General features: G+C 40.2%; 2 protein-coding genes across 6 annotated transcripts in view; both read left to right on the plus strand.

Annotated features, from left to right (window-relative positions):
- The window catches only part of kmt2a (lysine (K)-specific methyltransferase 2A), a 74,790-nt gene extending 64,307 nt beyond the window's left edge, over positions 1 to 10,483 (plus strand). For all 4 annotated transcript variants that reach the window (XM_061682634.1, XM_061682636.1, XM_061682635.1 and 1 more), the window contains 6 exons: positions 341 to 415; positions 3,927 to 4,101; positions 4,205 to 4,312; positions 4,401 to 4,481; positions 4,845 to 4,974; positions 5,232 to 10,483. In XM_061682634.1, coding sequence (XP_061538618.1) covers positions 341 to 415; positions 3,927 to 4,101; positions 4,205 to 4,312; positions 4,401 to 4,481; positions 4,845 to 4,974; positions 5,232 to 5,507 — 845 coding nt within the window. In that variant the 3' untranslated portion in view covers positions 5,508 to 10,483. The remainder of the gene's footprint in view (positions 1 to 340; positions 416 to 3,926; positions 4,102 to 4,204; positions 4,313 to 4,400; positions 4,482 to 4,844; positions 4,975 to 5,231) is intronic.
- Positions 10,484 to 15,204: 4,721 nt separating this feature from the next.
- On the plus strand, positions 15,205 to 20,918 carry c1qtnf5 (C1q and TNF related 5). Of its 2 annotated transcripts, none has more exons than XM_061681648.1 (3): positions 15,205 to 15,410; positions 18,423 to 18,664; positions 18,912 to 20,918. In XM_061681648.1, exons 2-3 carry the CDS (start codon positions 18,433 to 18,435, stop codon positions 19,430 to 19,432), a joined length of 753 nt encoding a protein of 250 aa, XP_061537632.1. In that variant the 5' UTR covers positions 15,205 to 15,410; positions 18,423 to 18,432; the 3' UTR covers positions 19,433 to 20,918. The 2 variants fall into 2 exon arrangements, with proteins under 2 accessions (XP_061537632.1, XP_061537633.1); XM_061681649.1 differs by having other exon boundaries at positions 18,426 to 18,664.
- Positions 20,919 to 21,339: the final 421 nt, after the last annotated feature.

A 21,339-nucleotide genomic window follows, 5' to 3' on the forward strand; every position in this document is an offset into this window, starting at 1 on the left:
ACACATCAACACAATGAACACAACTCAGGCAGAAGTAGCTGTCAGCCACAGCTCACACCCAGACACTCACATGCAGACTCACCGCCACCGCACCAGTCCCTGCCTTTGCCACATGCCTGTACGCAGGCACTACAATTCATTCAGCATTTTCAATGTTTTTTTTGTTTTTTGTTAAAGTACATTGATGTTTAAAATGTGTTTTATTAAATAATACATTTTGTATGGTCTCTCTGTAATCCAGATTTTTAGCCATTGTGGGTGGATCTGAAAGATACCCACTGTAATAAACAGGGTTCACTGTACACACTTAACCATCATGTACTAATTGTTTGTTTCTCAGATGCCTGGAAGTCCCTAACTGATAAAGTGCAGGAAGCTCGCTCTCATGCTAAACTACAAAAGGTGTCCTTTGAAGGTAAAGCACAACTTTGATCTAAAGTTGGTTATACACATTCAGATATTAACATCTTAAATGATGTGATCTAAATGCGAGAGATTTTACACATGAAGAGAAATAAACTCAGGAAATGTGGTCTTACTGTTTTTATAGTGTGTGGTTTACTAAAGAAGTAGTAGTTGTAGTGGTAGTTGAAGTAATGGAAGAGGCTAGGATAACTTTTCTTTTATCTTTTTTATTTTATTGTGATGACGTATGAGACACGTTATACAAACACTCAGCACAACTAGTTGCTTCTTTTTTTGTGCCTGGCAACATGCGCGCTTCAGGTCACTTCCTAATAATAATAATTAATTTTACAGTGGGTATGGAAAGTATTGCTAAAATCATTTAAGTTCATTTATGTACACACAGCACCCCATATTGACAGAAAAAAATGAAATATTTGAAATTTATGCAGATTTATTAAAAAAGAAAAACTGAAATATCACACAGCCGTAAGTATTCAGACCCTTTGCTCGGTATTTAGTAGAAGCAGCCTTTTGAGCTAACACAGCCATGAGTCTTTTTGGGAATGATGCAACACGTTTTTCCACCTGGATTTGGGGATCCTCTGCCATTCCGTCCAGGATATCCCATTTTCGTCCAGGATATCCCTGTACTTGGCCGCATTCATCTTTTCTTGGATTGCAACCAGTCGTCCTCTCCCTGCAGCTGAAAAACACCCCCACAGCATGCCACCACCATGCTTCACTGTTGGGACTGTATTGGACAGGTGATGAGCAGTGCCTGGTTTTCTCCACACATACTGCTTAGAATAAAGGCCAAGAAGTTCGATCTTGGTCTTATCAGACCAGAGAATCTATATTCATCACCATCTTGGAGTACTTCAGTTGTTTTTTTTTTTTAGCAAACTCCATGTGGCCTTTCATGTGTCTTCCACTGAGGAGAGGCTTCTGTCGGACCACTCTTCCATAAAGCCCCGACTGGTGGAGGGCTGCAGTGATGGCTGACTTTTTAGAACTTTCTCCCATCTCCCGACTGCATCTCGGGAGCTCAGCCACAGTGATCTTTGGGTTGTTCTTTACCTCTCTCACCAAGGCTCTTTTCCCCCAATTGCTCAGTTTGGCCAGACGGCCAGCTCTAGGAAGGGTTCTGGTCATCCCAAACGTCTTCCATTTAAGGATTATGGAGGCAACTGTGCTCTTAGGAACCTTAAAGTAAAGGCTGATTGAAATGACAAATACATTTAATTTTACTAACTACTGACCTCTACTACTGAAATACAGTGGTATATATTCATAAATTATTCCTATAAGTTAAAAAAACGATTTACTATTTTGTTTAGACCATAATTTGATACACTGTCACCGCCATCTTTAGCGTGCGCAAAGAATTCTGGAAATGATGACGTAGAACGGCTGTTGTAAAATTGTTATGTTGCTGCTCTCTGCGGAGCTAAGCTAGCCACTTGCGAACAACTTATCGTCAGCGAAAATTGTTAAAAATGCCATACTGCACCGCTTTGGGATGCAATTTCCAATCAGGACGGAATGCAAAAAAAGAAGTAAGCATTCATAGCTTTCCCAAAATGATCAAGTTGAGGAAACGGTGGGAGGATGTGGAGCTGCCGAAAGATCCGCGGTTGTTCGAAGCCTTTGATCGTCCCCAGCTCATGGGAGAGCTCACCGGTGTGTCTCGGTATAAACGAAGGCTTAAATCCAATGCAGTGCCGACTATCTTTCCTCACAAAGAGCCTAAACGGCCGCGTGAGATGCGAAAGCCGAGCAAAAAGACGCAAAAGACAGGTGGCGCTGACTGCGTACCTTGATCAGCCCACTCTAGCAGCAGCAGCTGTTGTAAACAAACCATCGCCACCGGACACTGAGTTAGCAGTGAAAAATAGTAAAATACATATGCATATAACTTTACTCTGTTATTACTGAATGCATCTATAACATCAGGCAAAATAAACAAGTACCGTTGGCAGCGGCAGAAATGAAACGGAACAGATACCCTAATTTCTCGTGTATAATGCGCACTCCCAAAGTTGACCTCAAAATTCTAGAAAATCCTTCTACCTATGAATAATGCATTTTTACAATGCATGATTTTGCTTCTAGTGATGTGATCAAAAGATGAAGTATGATCTGTATTTTGTTAGGTTTTTTTTTTTCAATTATTCTGAAGTTAAGCACTTGAACACGTAATACTTTTTTCATTTACTTGCTCTTATTTTGAAATTCACAGCCCTACCTTTATTTAGTAAATTTGAAAACACACAGTTGTGCTCATATATTTCATTACCCAGGCAAAATTTGTAAGATGGGTACAATTCTTTAAAGAAAACATGAAGGACCAGCCGAAATACTTGAATTGCAACTTGCTTAAACCAAGTAATGACTTTAGTGGCGACTCAACTTGATTTTTTTCCCACAGTGACTTGGGACTTGCTAGAGACTTGAAGGTTATGACTTGAGACTTGCACATGTGTTTTACCTTTGGTGACTTGTGGGGGAGACCAAACAGGAGAGAGTTGGAATGATCCAGGCAGGAAGTGACGAGGCTATGAACAAGGGCAGCCACAGTGTGGTGGGTGAGAGATGGACAGAGGCAATATGTTGCGTAAGTGAAAGTATGCAGACCGGGTTATGCTTATGTATGCTTGGAAGGAAAGTGTGTAGTCGAGGATGACATCCAGACTCTTAACCTGAGGGGAGGGTGAAAAAGAAGAATCAAGTATAATGGAAAAACTGTCAATTTTGGCTAGAATGGAGTTGGTGCCTATGAGTAAGATTTCAGTTTTATCACTGTTGAGTTGTAGAAAGTTGGCTGAGAACCAGTCTTTGATTTCAGAGAACCAGTCATTAATGGAGGAAGAGTGGTGGTGGGTTTGGTGTAAAGGTAGAGCTGGGTGTCAGCCACGTAACAGTGAAAGTGTAAAGTGAATTTATGGAAAATATTGCCAAGAGGTTTGATGTAGGTGATAAAGAGGAGGGGGCCCAAGACAGAGCCATGGGGAACATCAGAAGAAATGCGGGACGGATGGGATTTGAATAATTTCATTTGAACAAAGTGGGTGTGGCTGTACAGGTAAGAACTGAACCACTGGAGTGGTGTGTGTGTGTGTGTGTGTGTAATGCCGATGTGGTGAAGTCTGTTCAGGATAGTGTAGGAAATGGTATCAAATACTGTAGTCAGATCAAGGAGGATGAAAATGGTATCGTTCCGTTTCATTTCACAATCAGAGAGTCCATGGCTTGGCCAAACTCGGTGTTGATGACACACATAATGATAAAGTGTTTGCAAACATTTAACAGTGTCTTTTCCATTTTCTAGTAGTAGGGGAGGAGAAAAATCACTACTTACACACCCCTAATTATCCACAGGTTAATTAGGAGAATCAAATTTAGCTCAATTGTCCTGGAAAAACATTAGTGTAATGCAAATATGTAAATTCAGTTTGCTAAAATAATTTAACACTTAACAATTTTAAATTGATTGTTGGTTTTCCTTGTCACTTTCACAGGGGTGAATGGACTGAGAATGCTGGGAGTGGTCAATGAGGCTGTGGTGTTCCTGTTAGAGCAGCTGTACGACACCAGACACTGTCGGAGCTACCACTTCCGTTTCCACAAACCCAAGGAAACCGAAGAGCTCCACATCAACCCGCATGGGTCGGCTCGGGCAGAGGTCCACCACAGGTTTGGATGTGACCCACACATCCATACTTTCTTATCACAGGTACTATTACAAACAAACAGCATGTCTAAATTGCTTGTTTTGTTCGACCAATCTGCTCCCTAGGAGGTCTGTTTTCGATATTTTCAATTTCTTGGCCTCAAAACACCGCCAGCCTCCTGAGTATAGGCCACAGGGAGAGGATGAGGAAGAAGCACACCTCAGGTCTGCCAGGTCAGTCAGACAGCACACAAAATAGATGCGTTATTTTGGAAGAAATAATTCAAATTGTTCAATTGTTGTCTCCTTGCAATGACTGCAGACGTGCGTCGATGGAACTGCCGCTTGCTATGCGATTCAAAAACCTCAAGGCTAACTCCAAGCAAACGATAGGAGTCTACAGGTAAAAAAAATCTGGTATAAATAATTAGATTTTGTGCATGTACAGTGTTTTATTTAATGAGTGCAGGAACTGCACAGGCAAAAAAAAAAAAAAGGAAGACAGACTGATTTGCTCAGACATATTTTCAGAAAGAGATGAGATTTACAGTTGTTTAATTTTACACTTAATGGGTGGCAAGCACTCGAGTGACCCAACTAATTGTTGGCAAACAATAAAAACGCTTTAAAGCCTTTGAACGTTTTTGGTGCGAAGCATACAAAGTTCTGTTTTAACCTTGATTCATGTAGTGTCAAAAGATAATAGCAATCCAATACATAAGTCTCGATAGTCAGACTGTAATGTGATCTGTTAACTGTTTTACAGATCCGCCATACATGGCCGAGGCCTGTTCTGCAAGAAAACCATTGATGCAGGAGAGATGGTCATTGAGTATTCTGGGACCGTGATCCGCTCTGTCCTCACAGACAAGCGGGAGAAATACTACGACGGGAAGGTGAGTACAAGAAACACACTTGCTGAGGCAAATAACTTTAGCATAGAGACATGTTCTTCCAATGGCCGAATACAGAAAAATCGAAGGATGCAAAGGCCTTTATTTAAAAAAAAAAAAACAAATCCATTGATTATAACTACACTAACTAAATAACACGCTAGCCAAAACTGACATGACATCACACATCGGCAAACAAGTTTAGACAACACAGCTTTAGCGTGTCGGTCACTGAACTTCCATCTGGGCTCTCACCCAAGGGGATCGGCTGTTACATGTTCCGCATCGACGACTACGAGGTGGTGGACGCCACCGTGCATGGCAACGCGGCGCGCTTCATCAACCACTCGTGCGAGCCCAACTGCTACTCGCGGGTGATCACGGCCGACGGCCTCAAGCACATCGTTATCCTCGCCACCCGCCGCATCCACCGCGGTGAGGAGCTCACATACGACTACAAGTTCCCCGTGGAGGACACCGGCAACAAGCTTCCCTGCAATTGCGGCGCCAAGAAGTGCCGCAAGTTCCTCAACTGACAAGTTCATGGCAACTTCTTAACCTAAGTCTGCTCTCGCTCGGACTGAATATGCAGAGGAGGAGGGGCCATAAGTAAAAATTTAAATACATCGTGCCTCCTTTACCATCAAGCTTCATCAGTTTTACTGAAATTTGGATAAGCTGCTAAAAATACTTATTTTTACATTGGCCCATCCTCCATCAGTTTGATTTACAAGATGTTTAAAAGAAAAAAAAAAATCAAAGGTTCCATTTAACACCAAAGTGCAATTTGTTGAAGGAACAAGAAATTTGTTTGGATTAGTATTTGCTCCCACTGTTGTTCTGCACATTTCGCCCGTGTGAATGTGCCCTGATGCCTTCAGAGCCATGGTGACTTGACCTCGCTAAGGGTACAAACCTGCTGACCTGAGAGCGATATAAATGAGGGGGGAAAAAGGTTATTCGTCATACCCGTGCACTTGATTTGACCATTGGAGCGTTGTGTTATTGACTGGCCTCTTGAGATAACGTGGGGGAAAAAGGCAGCTTGAGATTCTGGTGGACTGACAGTCACAGGCCCCTGAGACTCTACTGACGTGCTTTAGTAGATGTATTTATCTTTTTTGGGGGGGGTTCTCATTTTGTTGTTGTGATCCACGGATAACCGTGGATTTTTAATTTAATTTAATTTTATTTTTTTAACAAAATGTGCCGTCATTCTCATCTCGTTTTTTGTTTTTGATGAATCTGTTTAGATTCATCGTTCCAAATGACAGCAGCAAAGAGAACCAAACAAACATAGCGCCTTTGAATTGATATTTTCACATCGCCTCTGGTGATTACCATTATTATTATTATTATTATTATGGAAATGTTGTTACATGTTCTGAGTCTTTTAAAGTCTTGTCTCTTTTTTTGTCTTTTTTTTTTTTTATCAAGAAAGGCAACTATCACGGTTTAAAATATGTAAATAATGTATATTTTTCTACAACAACAAAAAAGACTTAAAAAGCACTGATGAGTGAATAGCACTTAATGATGGTATTTATATTTTTTTAAAAAGTCATATTTATTTTAATGCCATTTTTTTTAGGAAATAGAGGTTTACCAACACTAAAGCGCTCTCTATGTTTTTTACGCCGCTGCCTTTATAAAATTTTGTTTCTGTATTATTTTTTTTTAATTATTATTATGATTTTGTTAGTCTGAATGTTTTGTTTGATTCCAAAGACTGATGCTGGTCTACGGCTTGGTCCACTTGGCTTCAGTCCACCAGCAGCTCTCCACCTGGGCCTTTTGGTCAAAGCTAATTTTTTTTTTTCCTGTCGTTGTCGAGATAATAAGAGTTGACAATGTGGCTCGTGAACTATTATTGTTATGCACTTGGGAGAGTTGAGATGGTTGATCCTTATCTGATATCTCCTCTCTCCAGCCTTATTGTCTCCTCACCACATCAAAAACTCTCAGAGAAGAAAAGTAGGAACCAGACAGTCATATCAATCAGTACACATCAACAAAAATTTGACTTAACTTTTTTTCATAGGGAGGTGCCTTTATTTTGATGCTCCGCACACCCACAGTACAAAGAAGGATTAGAGCTATACTGAAAAAGAAAGAAAGTCTTAAAGCTTTAAAGTTTAAGTCATAATGTTATAAAATCAGAATTGAAGCTACAGTAACTTTTTTTGTTTAAAAAAAAAGTCATTTTGATCCAAGCCACTACTAGAGGAGGTGACACAATACTGATTAAGTCTATCAGCTCCTCTTATCATCTTGCTATATTTTTCAATATTTTATCTTTTATAGTTCATGTCGACCGGTGATATTCCCACACCAAAAAGAGCAGAAATTATGTTATCTACATTTACTTACATTTAGCCTGGCAATGTCCCATGCCTACTGTATGTAAAAAGCTACCTAAGCATATTATTTTGCATTTCTGTAGCATAAAATAATCATACAATAATTAAAGAATCCATCTTTTTCCCCACCAGCCATCCTTCAAAACAGGAAAAAAAAGATTGGAGAATCACACGGTGGGGAGGCAGGGGCTTAGCATAGCTATGTTGTTGTAATGCAAAATTCCAGCCAAGGCAGTGACAGAAGCTACACACTGCAGCCTTAATACTACGAGAAAATGTTCAAATGTTAAGAGAATACATGTAATGTCATCAAAAAAGTCATATCATGAGAAAAATGTTGTAAAGTTCAGAGATTAAAGTCAAACTCTTCTGAAAATAGTCGGTTATAATAAAATCGTCATGTTATGACAAAGTCGTAATATTACAAGAAAAGGGTGCAATGTTCAGAGAGTAAGTTCACTGTTATCAAAAGTTAGAACATGACTAGTAAAAAAGTTCCAAACATAAAGTCACAGTTGTAAGAATAATATCATGTTATGAGATAATTTCAAAAATGTACAACCTTTTTCGCAATATGTAAGGTTATTATTTTTTTTACCTTAGATGTGCAACTTTATTCTAATAATATTACGACTTCATTCTTGAAAGATATACTACTTTTTGTCTTGAAAATATGCAACCTTAATCTCATAATACCATGACTTTAATGTTAAAAAAACTTTTTTCTTGAAAACTTTTTGGGGGGATTTTATCTAAATATACAGCTTTTTACCTCAAAAGTATAACTTTTCTTAAATATAAAACCATAGTATCATAGTATTCGGACTTTAATTTGAAAAAATGTACAACTTGTTTTGAAAATATACTACTTTATTCTCGTAATATTCTGACTTTAATCTTGAAAATATACAACTTCTCATATTGTTTCCACTTTTGATCTTGAAAATATGACTTAATTCTTTCAGACTTTAATGAAGAAATATACAACTTGTTTCTCAAAAATATGCAACTTTATTTTCTTAACCTTCTAACATTAATTTCAAAACCGTGCAACATTTTTTCTCAAATATATTCTTTATTCTTCGAATATTGCGACTTTCATCTTAAAAATATGCTACGTTTTTCTTGAATATTGTTAGTATAGCATAATTTCCTGAGTCATATTTGAACATCTTTGGAAAAACAATGAGAAACAATTTTTATCAATCACATTATTTATTTATTTTTTTATATTGTGACAGTAAGTAAACAATGACTGGTAATTATGTTATTTGGCTAGATGAAAAATGACTTTGGCAATTATGTTGTTAGGCTAACAATATCAATAAAAAAATACCAATGTGCTAGCTAAAAATAGTTGTTTCTGTTTTCCGAAAACGTTGAAATACGATATATGCAAATAAGTTATTAGGCTAACGATGTATACGACTTTATTCTCGTAGAATTTTGTGTCTTTTTTTTCAGTGTAGCACTAATCCTCCTTAGTATACCTGTAAAAGCACCACTTTGTCATGTGATCTGTGAACAGCCTGTGTTTAGACTTTAAAAAATATTTTTTTTCCTGCCATTCATGTTGACATCATTAGCAGTGACACCCACGCTGCCCATCTGTATCGTGAAAATCCTCACACCCACACGTCAAGCTTGATTGAGAGTGAGCCCTGAGTGGTGGGACCTGGGAGGCCCTTACCAAGTGCACTTGACTGTCAGCGGGCACCAAAGTGAAGTGGGCCTAAACTCCTACCCTGATGGTGTGGCGTGCATAAACGGGCCCCACTCTTGTACACCGGGGTGGGCAGACTGGCTGGATTGTGCTGCTACAATGAATGTAAACTCCTTCCTCCACGTTACCTGAATTATGAGCGTGGATTTCTTTTCCATTGCCGTGCTGACAGACCTGAGGGCCTGTGGCGTGCACGGCTACACACACACGAGCGTCGGCGCAAACATGTCCGCCGATCTCAAGGGCTCTGTCTACAACTCTCAGTCTGTGGACTCCTTGGACTTCATTTCCTCTTAGCGGCTGGGGTCACACCAGTGGCCCTGACCACTCTCTGTCTGTAATTATAGTATAAATACATGACAATATTATACGCAAACACATGCATAGTCTTGTACGTTAGTATCTATACAATATATGGAATGGACAGACAAACTTAGTTTCAGTAGCAAAAACAACCGATTTATACTAGCAACGTTTCAATGTACTCTATAATGGTTTTTGTGTTACAGTAATATCAGATGAAACTAACGTGCATAATTTCTTTTTTCGTATAATGGATATCCAGTACCAGTTTTTGCTGTGCCTGCGAATGCAACTTGGCCACGAAAGGAGCGTCGCAGTTTTTTTTTTGTTTGTTTTTTTTTGTTTTTTTTTCCCGGAAAAGGAGCAATTTTATGTGACGTGTAAGTGTATTCATGTGCTTGTGAATTTCTTGGTCATTTCTTCCCCCCCAGTGTATGTTCAAACAGGGACTTTTGCTTGATGTGGTAATAATTTTAAAGCTTGATTTGTTGATTTGGACTTTTTTTATTTGTTATTTTTTTAATATCCCACCAAAATGACAGTTTTCATGTCCTCCGAAGCTTTGGTTATACTTATGTACTGTTTTTTTTTTTTTTTTTTTTTTTTTTATAAATACAGTCATAATGCTGAACATTTAATTTATTTATTTTGTGCAACATCCATAAAGGAGTTGTTACTTTTTAGAGAGGTTGAACAAGTCCGTGTATTTTGTGCGTATGTGTGTGTGTGTGTGTGTGTGTGTGCGCGCGTGTGTTTCTGGTATTGAACTCATCAGCCTTGTTGAATGAAATGTGGTGTCGCCGTAGGAGCGGATGACGGGATGTGGGGAACGAAAAAAAACATGAACAGGCTCTTTCTTTGAATGCCTTCGATATGTGTTTTGTCATCGATAATCCTGTCACCACCACCACCATCGTAATATACGGTATTCATAACAGTGTTCTCTCCCAGCAATGAAGGAAAACCACCACCGTGAAAAAGAAAATAAACCACAAAACTTTACTCGGTTGAATGTAATAATGAGGAAACAAAGTTGTACATAATGTGTAAAAAGAAAAGTTTCTAATCATGTTTATTTTCTATGCACCTTTTTTATTTAAGTGATAGTTTAAATAATAAACATGTCTCCAACAAAGCTTTTTTTGTCTCATTGTTTGAAGATTAATGAGATGACCGTTTAACCCTTGCATACATCTTCACAATTTACTATCAAATTATGACTCAAATCTTTTCAAACTATATTAACCATTTGTGTCACCTTTAACCTGTACAATTCAGTTGAAAAAAAATCATTTTGAGAGCAGAAGTATAAAACAATACACACCACACCCACTTACAACTGGGGATGTGGCTGTGTTCAGAATTAACACACACATTCAAGCACGTTAAATGAGTCAGCACACACCTGCCACGATTTAAAGTACCTCTGATTTACCCAAAATAAAGTTGAGATGTTCTACTTCCGCTGTCACCATAAATGTCCGGTTTCCTCCCACATCACAAAAACATGCATGGCAGGTACTCTGGCAATTTCGAGTTGGTGTGAATGTGAGTACTAATGGTTGTTTATATATGTTTATATATATATATATATATACACACACAGTGGGTACGAAAAGTATTCAGACCCCCTTAAATATTTCACTTTTTTTTATATTGCAGCCATTTGCTAAAATTATTTGTTCATTTTTTTTCCACATGAATGTACACACAGCACCACATATTGACAGAAATATAGATAAATGTCCTTGGCTCAATTCCATTGTTGAAATCAAATGTTGCCGGGCATGAATTGTTCATCAGTGCTAATTGTTCATGTGTCTCTGGTGTGCAGATTTATGAGAACAGTTTCCCAGCATCACTTCTAAGTGTCGCCAAAGCAGCAAAAGCTGCAGAAACGTGCGTACGCCAGCCATGCAGTTGGCGTGAGGCACCGCACATTTCCACGGTCATGTCACTCTTGATACATCTGAACTTTGCCGTGACAAAGAACGGACGCCACGTTTTTGTGCGTATGCACCTTTTGTACATGAGGCCCCCGCACAAGACACGAGTGGCTGGAGAAAGCTGATTGGTCAACACAAGGTAGAAGGTTGACGACAACAGGTGGACACAATAACTAAATGAGCACACGACAAACATGGAATACAGGAAAACATGGAACAAAACTAAACACGATCGCCATATGCCGGCTTCCTTTTCAGACATGTGAGCCAAATGCTAATGTAAATCCCAACTATTGTTGTATATGCAAACGTTTTCAGCTGAATTGGCCTGGAGTTTTTTTTTTTTTTTTTTTTTTTTAAACACCCTAAATGAACATCTGTTGCACATTTACAGACAAAAGTGCACAGTTAAACACTCCTTTGCTTCGTTAGTTTTCTTTCCCCCCTCCATCTGTGCTGGCTTATCCACACTCAGCCACCACGCATGCATTCACTAGAAGTGTTTGTCATGTTTGCTTCCTTAACAGTAAAACATGTCAGCGGGGCGATCCGGAAGCACAATGTGCTGATTCGGGTTCTGCAGATTGAAAACATGTCTTGACTCATAGCTGGTTCAGAGGAAAAACCACCGCTACCACCATTATCCCGTATCAGCACGTTCCCGTAAACCACAGAGAACAATCATGAGTCCACTCACACCACATCGACTCCATGTTACAACTCGGGGCCCCGATTCCTTTCATCTCGGGCCTGTGAACACTGTTTTCTGTGGCTCAGAATTGTCAATTGTCTTCTCGGGAGTAGTATGTTCTAGAAAACAATTAATTGGAAATCCTATAACCTAATCCCAATTTTATATGTACCTTTTCTACTGCATTTTGTCATAGCAGATGTTTGTCTGATCCCCAGTTAGCACAATCGATAGAAATGTTGGTCTTGCAAATTTAGGGTCTTAGGTTCGATTGCCATAACAAACCTTGGCTTTTTTGGGGATATATATATATATATATATATATATATATATATATATATATTTGGTTTGGATCACCCCAATCATTAATCTCATCTGTTCCAAGTAGCAAACCTTTTCAATGCACGCCAGCATCAGCTGTTCCTTGTGAGCGAGTGTTTTTTTTTTTTTTAATTTGAAGAGGTTGTGAGCAAAAAGAGCCAAAGTGTTGAAAAAAATAACGTACCTCAATACAAATCTTTGAGTCATCATCCCCTGACATAGTCCCACAAGCACACTCAAAGTATGACCCCACCCCGCCCTCCCAAAACTCTATCGTCAATAACACAATACGCACAATTGCCAATATTTATTTGTAAATGGAACATGATGTGTGTGTGTGTGTGTGTGTGTGTGTGTGTGCGCGCGCGCGCGCGCGTATCAATGAATTTTCAAAGCAAAGATGTTTAAAATCCAATGCAGGCTTGCTTTTCACCAGGAGAGGTCACTGTTGCTGATGCTTCATGTAAGGAACCTATTTTTCAATCACGTGGCCCAAATGGTTCAGTGCTTCACCAAAGATTGGGTACTAGTTGTACCCAATCTAAAACTCTTGACTGAAACTTAATCATGGCCTGAAACCCCAACCTTAATTTACCCTAACCCTACCCTGACTCAATTTGAAACCCGAGGTCACCCCAAATAGTTGAAACCCTACATTATAATCCTAACCTACCCGCTACCCAAACCCTGTCCCCCTAAGACCTAACCCAAACGTGAAACCCTACAATAAAAATCTAACCCGAAACCCAATGTCTAAAACTAAACCATATTCTAACAATAAACCCTAACCAGAGCTTTAAACCCTGACTCCAAACCCTACTTTGAAACCTAACCCTAATTTGAAGCCCAATCTTAAAACCCAAATCACATTGTGAAACCTGAAATTGACACTCTGACCCTTACTTGAAACCCTCACCCTAATTTGAAACCCTACATTAACCCAAACCTTTATGCTAAACCCTAATTGCTCAACCCAACAAGCCCTGCACCCAAAGTTTTTATATGAAATGTAACCCATCCATCCATCCATTTTTAACACCAGCCGAAAGGCGGACTGCACCCTGAACTGGTCGCCAGTCAGTCGCAGGGCACATGTTGACACGGACAACCATTCGCACTCACATTCACACCGTCACTGAGTGGGAACCGAACCCACGCTGCCTGCACCAAAGTCAGGCGAGTGTACCACTACACCATCAGTGAGTGCGGAAACATAACCCAAATTTGGAAATCTAATCCTAATTTCAAACCCTAACCCAATTCCAAACTGCAGCCCGCGGGCCACATCCCGCCCGTTGATCATTTTAATGTGGCCCTCCAAAGATTGGTACAGAATCGCCCAAATCATATCAAAATCTTGACTACATTCATTTGACTTTGTCCTGTAATGCCGATTGATTCCACCAGGTCTCGCGGTAGGTACAGTGATACATTGACTTGACTTTGGCTCTTCTGTTTTTACTCTGCTACTGCTCTGAAGCCTTCTTCAACCATGAGTGGGCCAAAGAAAAGAAAAGTCGACAGTGAGTGCCGAGTGTTTAATATAGAATGGGCTACTAAATAAATCTTTACTGAAGTCCGGTCAAAGTCTGTATGTCTAATTTGTTAAGAAACGATTGCGGTTTTAGAGGAATATAACAACAGCCGTCTCGTTTCTACCAAGCATGCTGGTTAGGCTAACAGGCAATGAATGCAGGAACTGATGGCTACGGCTCAGCGGTTAAAATCAAGCTTGCAGGCTCAGCAAAACACCTTTATCTGACAAATTGCCATCCAAGATTCAGTCACACAAGATCCTGAAACAGCGCCACGGGAACTGCAGATGGAACTGATTGATCTCCAATGTGACACTGTCTTAAAACAGAAGTTCAACTCTCAAACTGAATGAATTGTATGCTTCATTATCCATCCATCCATCCATTTTCTGAGCCGCTTCTCCTCACTCGGGTCGCGGGCGTGCTGGAGCCTATCCCAGCTATCATCGGGCAGGTGGCGGGGTACACCCTGAACCGGTTGCCAGCCAATCGCAGGGCACATACAAACAAACAACCATTCGCACTCACATTCACACCTACGGGCAATTTAGAGTCTCCAATTCATGCATGTTTTTGGGATGTGGGAGGAAACCGGAGTGCCCAGACAAAACCCACGCGGGCACGGGGAGAACATGCAAACTCCACACAGGCGGGGCCGGGGATTGAACCCCGGTCCTCAGAACTGTGAGGCTGATGCTCTAACCAGTCGTCCACCGTGCCACCCTGCTTCATTACGCGCCGACAAATTTCCAAAAATCCGGATGATGGCACAGAGGATGCTGGTGGTGTTTGGCTCTACATATGTGTGTGAACAGACTTTTAGTGTGATGAACACATCCCAGCTGACTGATTAACCTCAAATGTGTTCTGAGAATTGTCACAACAAAACTAACACCACTGTCAAAAAAGGTGATCAACAAAACTACCCTGTTCCCATTAAAAGTAAATCTAAGTATGAACACTACAATGCCTTTTTTGTTTTGTTTATTTTTGATAGATAAGCATCTGGTCCTGGCTTGACCCACCTGTCAAATTTTAAGTCAATGTGGCCCCTGAGCCAAAGCGTTTGCCCACCCCTGCCCTAGACTGTAACCCTTCCCTAATTTGAAACTAATACTAACTTAAAATAATACATTAAATGCCTAACCCTAACACCACACCCAGATTCCTTCCCCCTACCCCTGTACCCTCAACCCTCACCCTTTTTTTGTGTGAAGTGACTGAAGCGGTCAACATTCGCACAGCATGACAGATGGTCACATGATCATTTTTGTGAGCACAGCTGCGAGTTTTGTTCCAGACAACATTACATAATCTTCCCCACACATCCCTCCTTCCCTCTGCATGAGCTTGACACACCAACATCAAATATATTCTTCACTTTCTCCCTCATCCTCTCACTCTCTCTCACTCTCTCTCTCTCTCTCTCCCTCTCTCTCTCTCTGTCTTTCTCTCTGTCCTCCACGCACTCTGGACACACCAAACACCCAAACCACCGCCGAATTAGATTTCATGACCATTTCCTCTCAGCTCCGAGACATCTAAAGCTCGCTGACATCGGTAAGTTAACTTTTGTTTAACTGATGCATGAATGTACTGGAAGATGATTTTTTTTTTCATTTTAGGGAGGTACAGTGTGGGAGGAAAAAGTATATGAACCCTTTGGAATTCTTTAAATATCTGCATAATTTGGTCATAAAATGTGGCCTGATTGTTATCTAAATCACAAGAATAAATAAACAGTCTGCTTAAACTAAATCCACACTAAATGTGTTTCCCTATTTTTATTGAAAATAACATCAATAGGTCAGTCACATAAGCAAAGAAGAAAACAAAACAACTCAAAGTCATGTTATTTTCTTGACTAGAATCAGAACATTTTGCATTATGCTACAAACAGCCAATTTCGCTATCATTGAGGTAACTATTAAAATGTTGCTCTTGCAGCTGCTTCCTCCTCCTTGTCATCTTCATCCTGAGGGATTTCCTAGGTGACATAAGTCGTCAAAATTCCTCCTCATCTTTCCAGTTTCTTTTCATGGCTAAGTCATAAAAGTCGCCAATGCGGCTTGCTGAGCTTCTTCCTGTCCACCCCATCAGCTCACTGCATGCAGGAACCGGCTGGTGTGTGTCTCATTAGCTGGAGCTTCACAGAATCCCCTCCCATAAAACCTGTAAGGGTCACCAAAGAGTAACAATGCAAAGAGGCCAGGAAACTGATCCACAAGTTCAGCTTCAGAAAAAAAAACGTTTAACACTTGGAAGTGACTTGTTTCTGATTCAGCTGTCTGGTATTCAGCTTTCATTACAAACATATGCTAAGAAACCAATGTTATGGTTTCATGATTTCAATCAGGAGGCTTCAGAAATGTAAAGCGATTTAATAGCCATGCGTTTGCTTCCGATCATAGCTTATTTGGGCGAATTCCCTAGTTGGCCATCGAGCCCTGGAGTTTGCCCAAATTGGCTGCTTCAAACAAAAATCGACGACCTTCTGTTACATATTAGACATGGGTCCTTGAGACTGTTTTGTGTGTCATATTATGGTGGACAGGCGGCACGGTGTGCGACTGGTTAGCACATCTGCCTCACAGTTCTGAGGACCGGAGTTCGAATCACGGCCCCGCCTGTGTGGAGTTTGCATGTTCTCTCCGTGCCGGCGTGGGTTTTCTGCGAGCACTCCGGTTTCCTCCCACATCCCAAAAACATGCATGATAGGTTGAGTGAAGACTCTAAATTGCCCGTAGGTGTGAATGTGAGTGTGAATGGTTGTTTGCTTCTATGTGCCCTGCGATTGTTTGGCAACCAGTTCAGGGTGTACCCCGCCTCCTGCCCGATGATAGCTGGGATAGTCTCGAGCACGCCCGCGATCCCAGTGAGGAGAAGCGGCTCAGAAAATGGATGGATGGATGCATGGCTGTTATGGTAGACATGCCCACTCAATATTGTGTCAATCGCTGAAACTGGTGCCGCGGGCTAATTTTATCCAACTTTCAGGGGGGCGCTGCAGACTGAGTTTTGGGGAGTCGCATTCAGAACCTTGAAAATACAGTGGTAAATTGAGATACAGGTTTAATTTGTCTTCTGACCACACTCGTAACTCAAAACACTCGTATCTCAACTCATCCTTCCCCATAGAAATTAATGAAAAGGTTATTCATCTGTTTCAGCCTCCCAAAAAAAACAACAACAGCTTTTATAATGTGTTTTTTAATAAGGAAAACAGCACTCAGTGCAATATTACAGTTCATAAAAACATACAGCAATAACATTAATAAATACAATGTAAAGAATTAAACAGGTTTTGACACATTTTTGCTACAATCCAATGGGCATTGTGCTGCTCCTTCTGGTTTGTGTGGCTTGTTACTTCACCAACCACATCTTAACCCAGCCAAAAAACATTTTACATGTCCAGCTCAACTCTGCATATTACTTTTTAAGTGATTTACACTGTAATACAATGACAATTGAAAACTGGCACAAGTTGAGTTGATGTTTTATGGGTTTTATTATTCATACCTCAGCTATTCAATGATACATTGTGCCACAACATCAATCATTTTGCTTGGAATGCTATTTTTCAGGTGTGCAGAACTCACAGTAAGTCAGTCTTTAATTTGGCCCACTGAGCATTTGTAATAAATAGAATAATAACTTTATTTATATAGCACCTCTACAAACATGCTTACAAAGTGCTTTGACAGACCAAATAGAATGCAATACATTAAAACACAGTCGGATACCAGCGTCATGCATGATCATATAAAAACAAGGATTACCAGTCCTACAGAATACGATAAACAGTATTAGTAAAATAAACGATGTCAAAGCTGTATGACTGCAACTTTCCTGACTTTGTGGATTATTTCTGATCGTTGTGTTTATTTCTGGTGATGTAGTTGAAAGTCTAATCCAGCTAAACTATTCTCAACAAATCGTCGCTGTCGGACAGCTCCTTGTATCTCCAAAATCTTTATTTTTCATGGAAACTGAAATAACGACACTTTTTTTTTTCAGTTATTAAACATCGTACTGTTAAAGTTCTCAAGCTATTTTCAGCACTATATGACATTGATCAAATTTGGACATAGGAGGTTTCCGACTGACAAGTACGAAATGTAGCTACTGTACTGAATTTTAAAAAACGTTTCAGCCATTGTAACATAATGCAGTTTGAAAATTAACCCTGCACTTATATATAAAAAAAAATAAAAAACTGTACTGTGTAATGATTCAGTGGAAATGTATCACACACCTAAGTCAAATAAAAATTGTACTTAAATGTTTTGGGGAAAAAAACAGATCTAAAAGATTAAATTTAACTGTACTTCAAAGCTAAATACAACCGAACTATAATGAACAAATGTACTGTACTGGATTAAAAATACAGTTTAAGCCACTGTAATATTATGCACAGTTTGATTCTTCGCGTACCACAGAGGGAACTTACCACAGTGAGAATCACAGCGCAAGTTGTAGGCTGGCTGATCAGTTTGCTAGTCGGGATCAGATAAAGTATGTGGCTCAGCCTAAACGCTGGTGTCTCCTGTCTTTCTTCTCTGTGTGCAGTAGCTCCGCAATGACAACGCTCAAGCTGGTTCCTTTACCGCTCTTCCTGCTCGTCCTCCAAGTGCGTCTTTCCACTCTGTTAGAGGACAACAAGATCCCTGCCAGTCTGTGCACGGGCCATCCCGGCATCCCGGGCTCGCCCGGAGTTCACGGCAGCCCCGGTCTGCCCGGGCGAGACGGACGGGACGGAAGGGATTCTGCACCGGGGGAGAAAGGAGAAAAGGGGGACACGGGAGTACCAGGTAGCAAAATAGGGGTACAGTAAGAGTCCATTTCTGTCACTTAAATGAGAAGTACATTTTCAAAATTTAAAACAGCGACCATGTGTTTTAATAACTTACTGATTGTCTCCCAAGCCCCATATGCATTACAGTACTACTACGCCACAGGCACTTCATAATGATTTTGACCCTCCAATAATGCACTTTTTTTCCTGTGTGTGTGTGTGTGTGCTCTGCGTTTGAAAACTTACATGTGCGTACCCCACAGGTGAGACGGGCGAGCGAGGTATGACGGGAGACAGAGGTGAGCCTGGAGAGAGAGGCCAGAAGGGCGAGGCAGGACAGTGCGCCGTGGCACCCAAATCGGCCTTCAGCGCCAAAGTGTCGGAAGGGCGCGACTTACCCCTCCCCGCGGGCGACACGGTGGTCTTTGACAAGATCCTTCTTAACGAACAGGCCGACTACAACTCGGAGACGGGCCGCTTCACGTGCAAAGTTCCCGGCGTGTACTACTTTGCCGTACATGCCACCGTGTACCGCGCTAGCTTGCAGTTTGACCTGATGAAAAACGGACACGCCGTCGCTTCCTATTTCCAGTTTTTCGGCAACTGGCCCAAACCGGCATCGTTGTCGGGCGGGTCCCTGATCCATGTGGTCCCTGGGGACCAGGTGTGGATTCAGATGGCTCTGGGGGAATACAACGGATTCTACTCCAGCACTAAGACAGACAGCACCTTCAGCGGCTTCCTGGTGTACTCAGACTGGAAAAACTCTGCGGTGTTTGCATGAGCGGTCATACCTTGCATAGGGAAAGTAACCACACGATGGCCTATTTAAGATTTTTTTTAATGAGCGATTTTTGGATGGCGATGAGAACTGAATACATTGTAGTTGTGTAATGAAGAAGAAAAAACTCACAACAGGCACATACTAAACTGCATAAAATGTTTTTTTTTTTAGTATCTACTTTACTCTTGCCTTTAGACTGCAGTGGAATCTCTACGGTTGAACACAATTCCACGCAGGACGCCTGCCGATAGGGATCCACAGATATCGTTTTTTTTTTTTTTTTTTTTTTTTTTCTCAGACCGAGTACGAGTACAAGTACTTACATTTGAGTACTCATTGATACCACGTCCCAATACTTGATAATGCCATTATGTTTTGCAATTGTATTGAAAGTGTGTTTTATTTTATTTTTTTGAATCAACTATTGTTCAAAAATGCAAAACAAAATATTTTCTTGAACATGACATAAGTTTAAGACTCTTTAAACTAACAACTTTCCATTACTGACATTTTAACATCCGACTGCATATTTTTCTATTTCCTGCAGCACATTTCACTTAAATGTAGCCTATAACACAAGGTATTTCAGTTATGGGGTCTCGGTCTGAACACTAGGGGGCACTATGTAAATAGAGTACATAAAGTAGATGAAATCTGATTTGTTTGCATTTTATGGAAAAAAAAAAGGTCCCATAGAAAATAAGGGAAAATATAAATCATTAATAATAAAAGAAACAAGTAAATTTGTTTTAATAAAATTAACAAACACAAAGAACATATAAAAACATATAAAAAAGTAAAAAAAAAATCCAGAAGGAAACTTGTTTTCTTAACTGCACTGGCAATGTTTAAAGGACCATTTTAACATTCTTAAAAGTCATACAAGGCTAAAGAAGAAGAATTATTGCTACGATGTAAAAACAATAAAACATGTGCATGTTGAATCACAACTTTAATGACAAAGCCGTAATGATAGCGTGACACCTTAAGCGTTCTTGGGCCCCATATCCTACATAAATATTATTATTATTATTATTATTTATAATACCTACTGACTCACCCACGCTCATTATGTAACATTCTACGTCAACTTTGAAAACAAGCGACAACAACTACTGTATGTTGTCTGTTGACATTGGAGCATTTACGTCATACAACTTTGAGTTTAAATGATTCTTGTTAACTCTCATTGTTGGGGCTGGTCCCTATTTTGGAATAAGTGTTTCAAAAAGCCAAAGCAAAAACTCATCACAATATTGAGCTCTTGTTTCTGATGTCTCATCATGCATGACAGTTGTCCGAGCTCCGAGTTTTGACGTCGGAAGCCTATTCGTCATAAAAAGAAATTTCCATTCTAAGTGGAACGTTTGGTTTTTGAGGTTCCACCGTGTGGTGTGCAACAGACCAATTGTATACTACCCAGCTGCAAGCATTTTTTTATTTGCCTTCTCGACCATTGCTGCTCATTTGCAGCAAATTGTGTACATTAATGATGAATAAAATTGAAAACTTTTACACAAACACATTGTATGATAGTGACACTGGGACACAAGAGGTGGCAAAAGTACTCACACGGACCTTAAGTAGAAGTACAGACACATGTGTAAGAAAAATAAATAAAAAAGCAGAAGTACTGGTTCAACTTCTGCACTTAAGTACAAGTACTGTATAAATGTCCAGACTCTGAAATGCACACAAAGTACAAAAGTAAAAAGGAAGAAATCACATAACGTGTTGCATGTTGTTAAGCTAAGCTAGTTTATGTTGGCTCAGCATTTATGATATCAAAACATGTTCCCATCGCTTTGCTAATTTAGGAAGTCCTTGGGTTACGACGCACTCGACCTACGACGGCTCGACTTTACGACGCCCTGTGCCTCGTCCGCCATTTTGTCCCAGCACCATAG

This window comes from Phycodurus eques, chromosome 7, assembly GCF_024500275.1.
Source record: "Phycodurus eques isolate BA_2022a chromosome 7, UOR_Pequ_1.1, whole genome shotgun sequence".
In the NCBI taxonomy this organism is placed as follows: Eukaryota; Metazoa; Chordata; class Actinopteri; order Syngnathiformes; family Syngnathidae; genus Phycodurus; species Phycodurus eques.

Coding starts and splice junctions, on each gene's coding strand:
- c1qtnf5 (XM_061681648.1), top strand. CDS start 18,433: ATGACAACGCTCAAGCTGGTTCCTTTACCGCTCTTCCTGCTCGTCCTC. Junction 18,665..18,911: donor GGGGGACACGGGAGTACCAG/GTAGCAAAATAG, acceptor CGTACCCCACAG/GTGAGACGGGCGAGCGAGGT.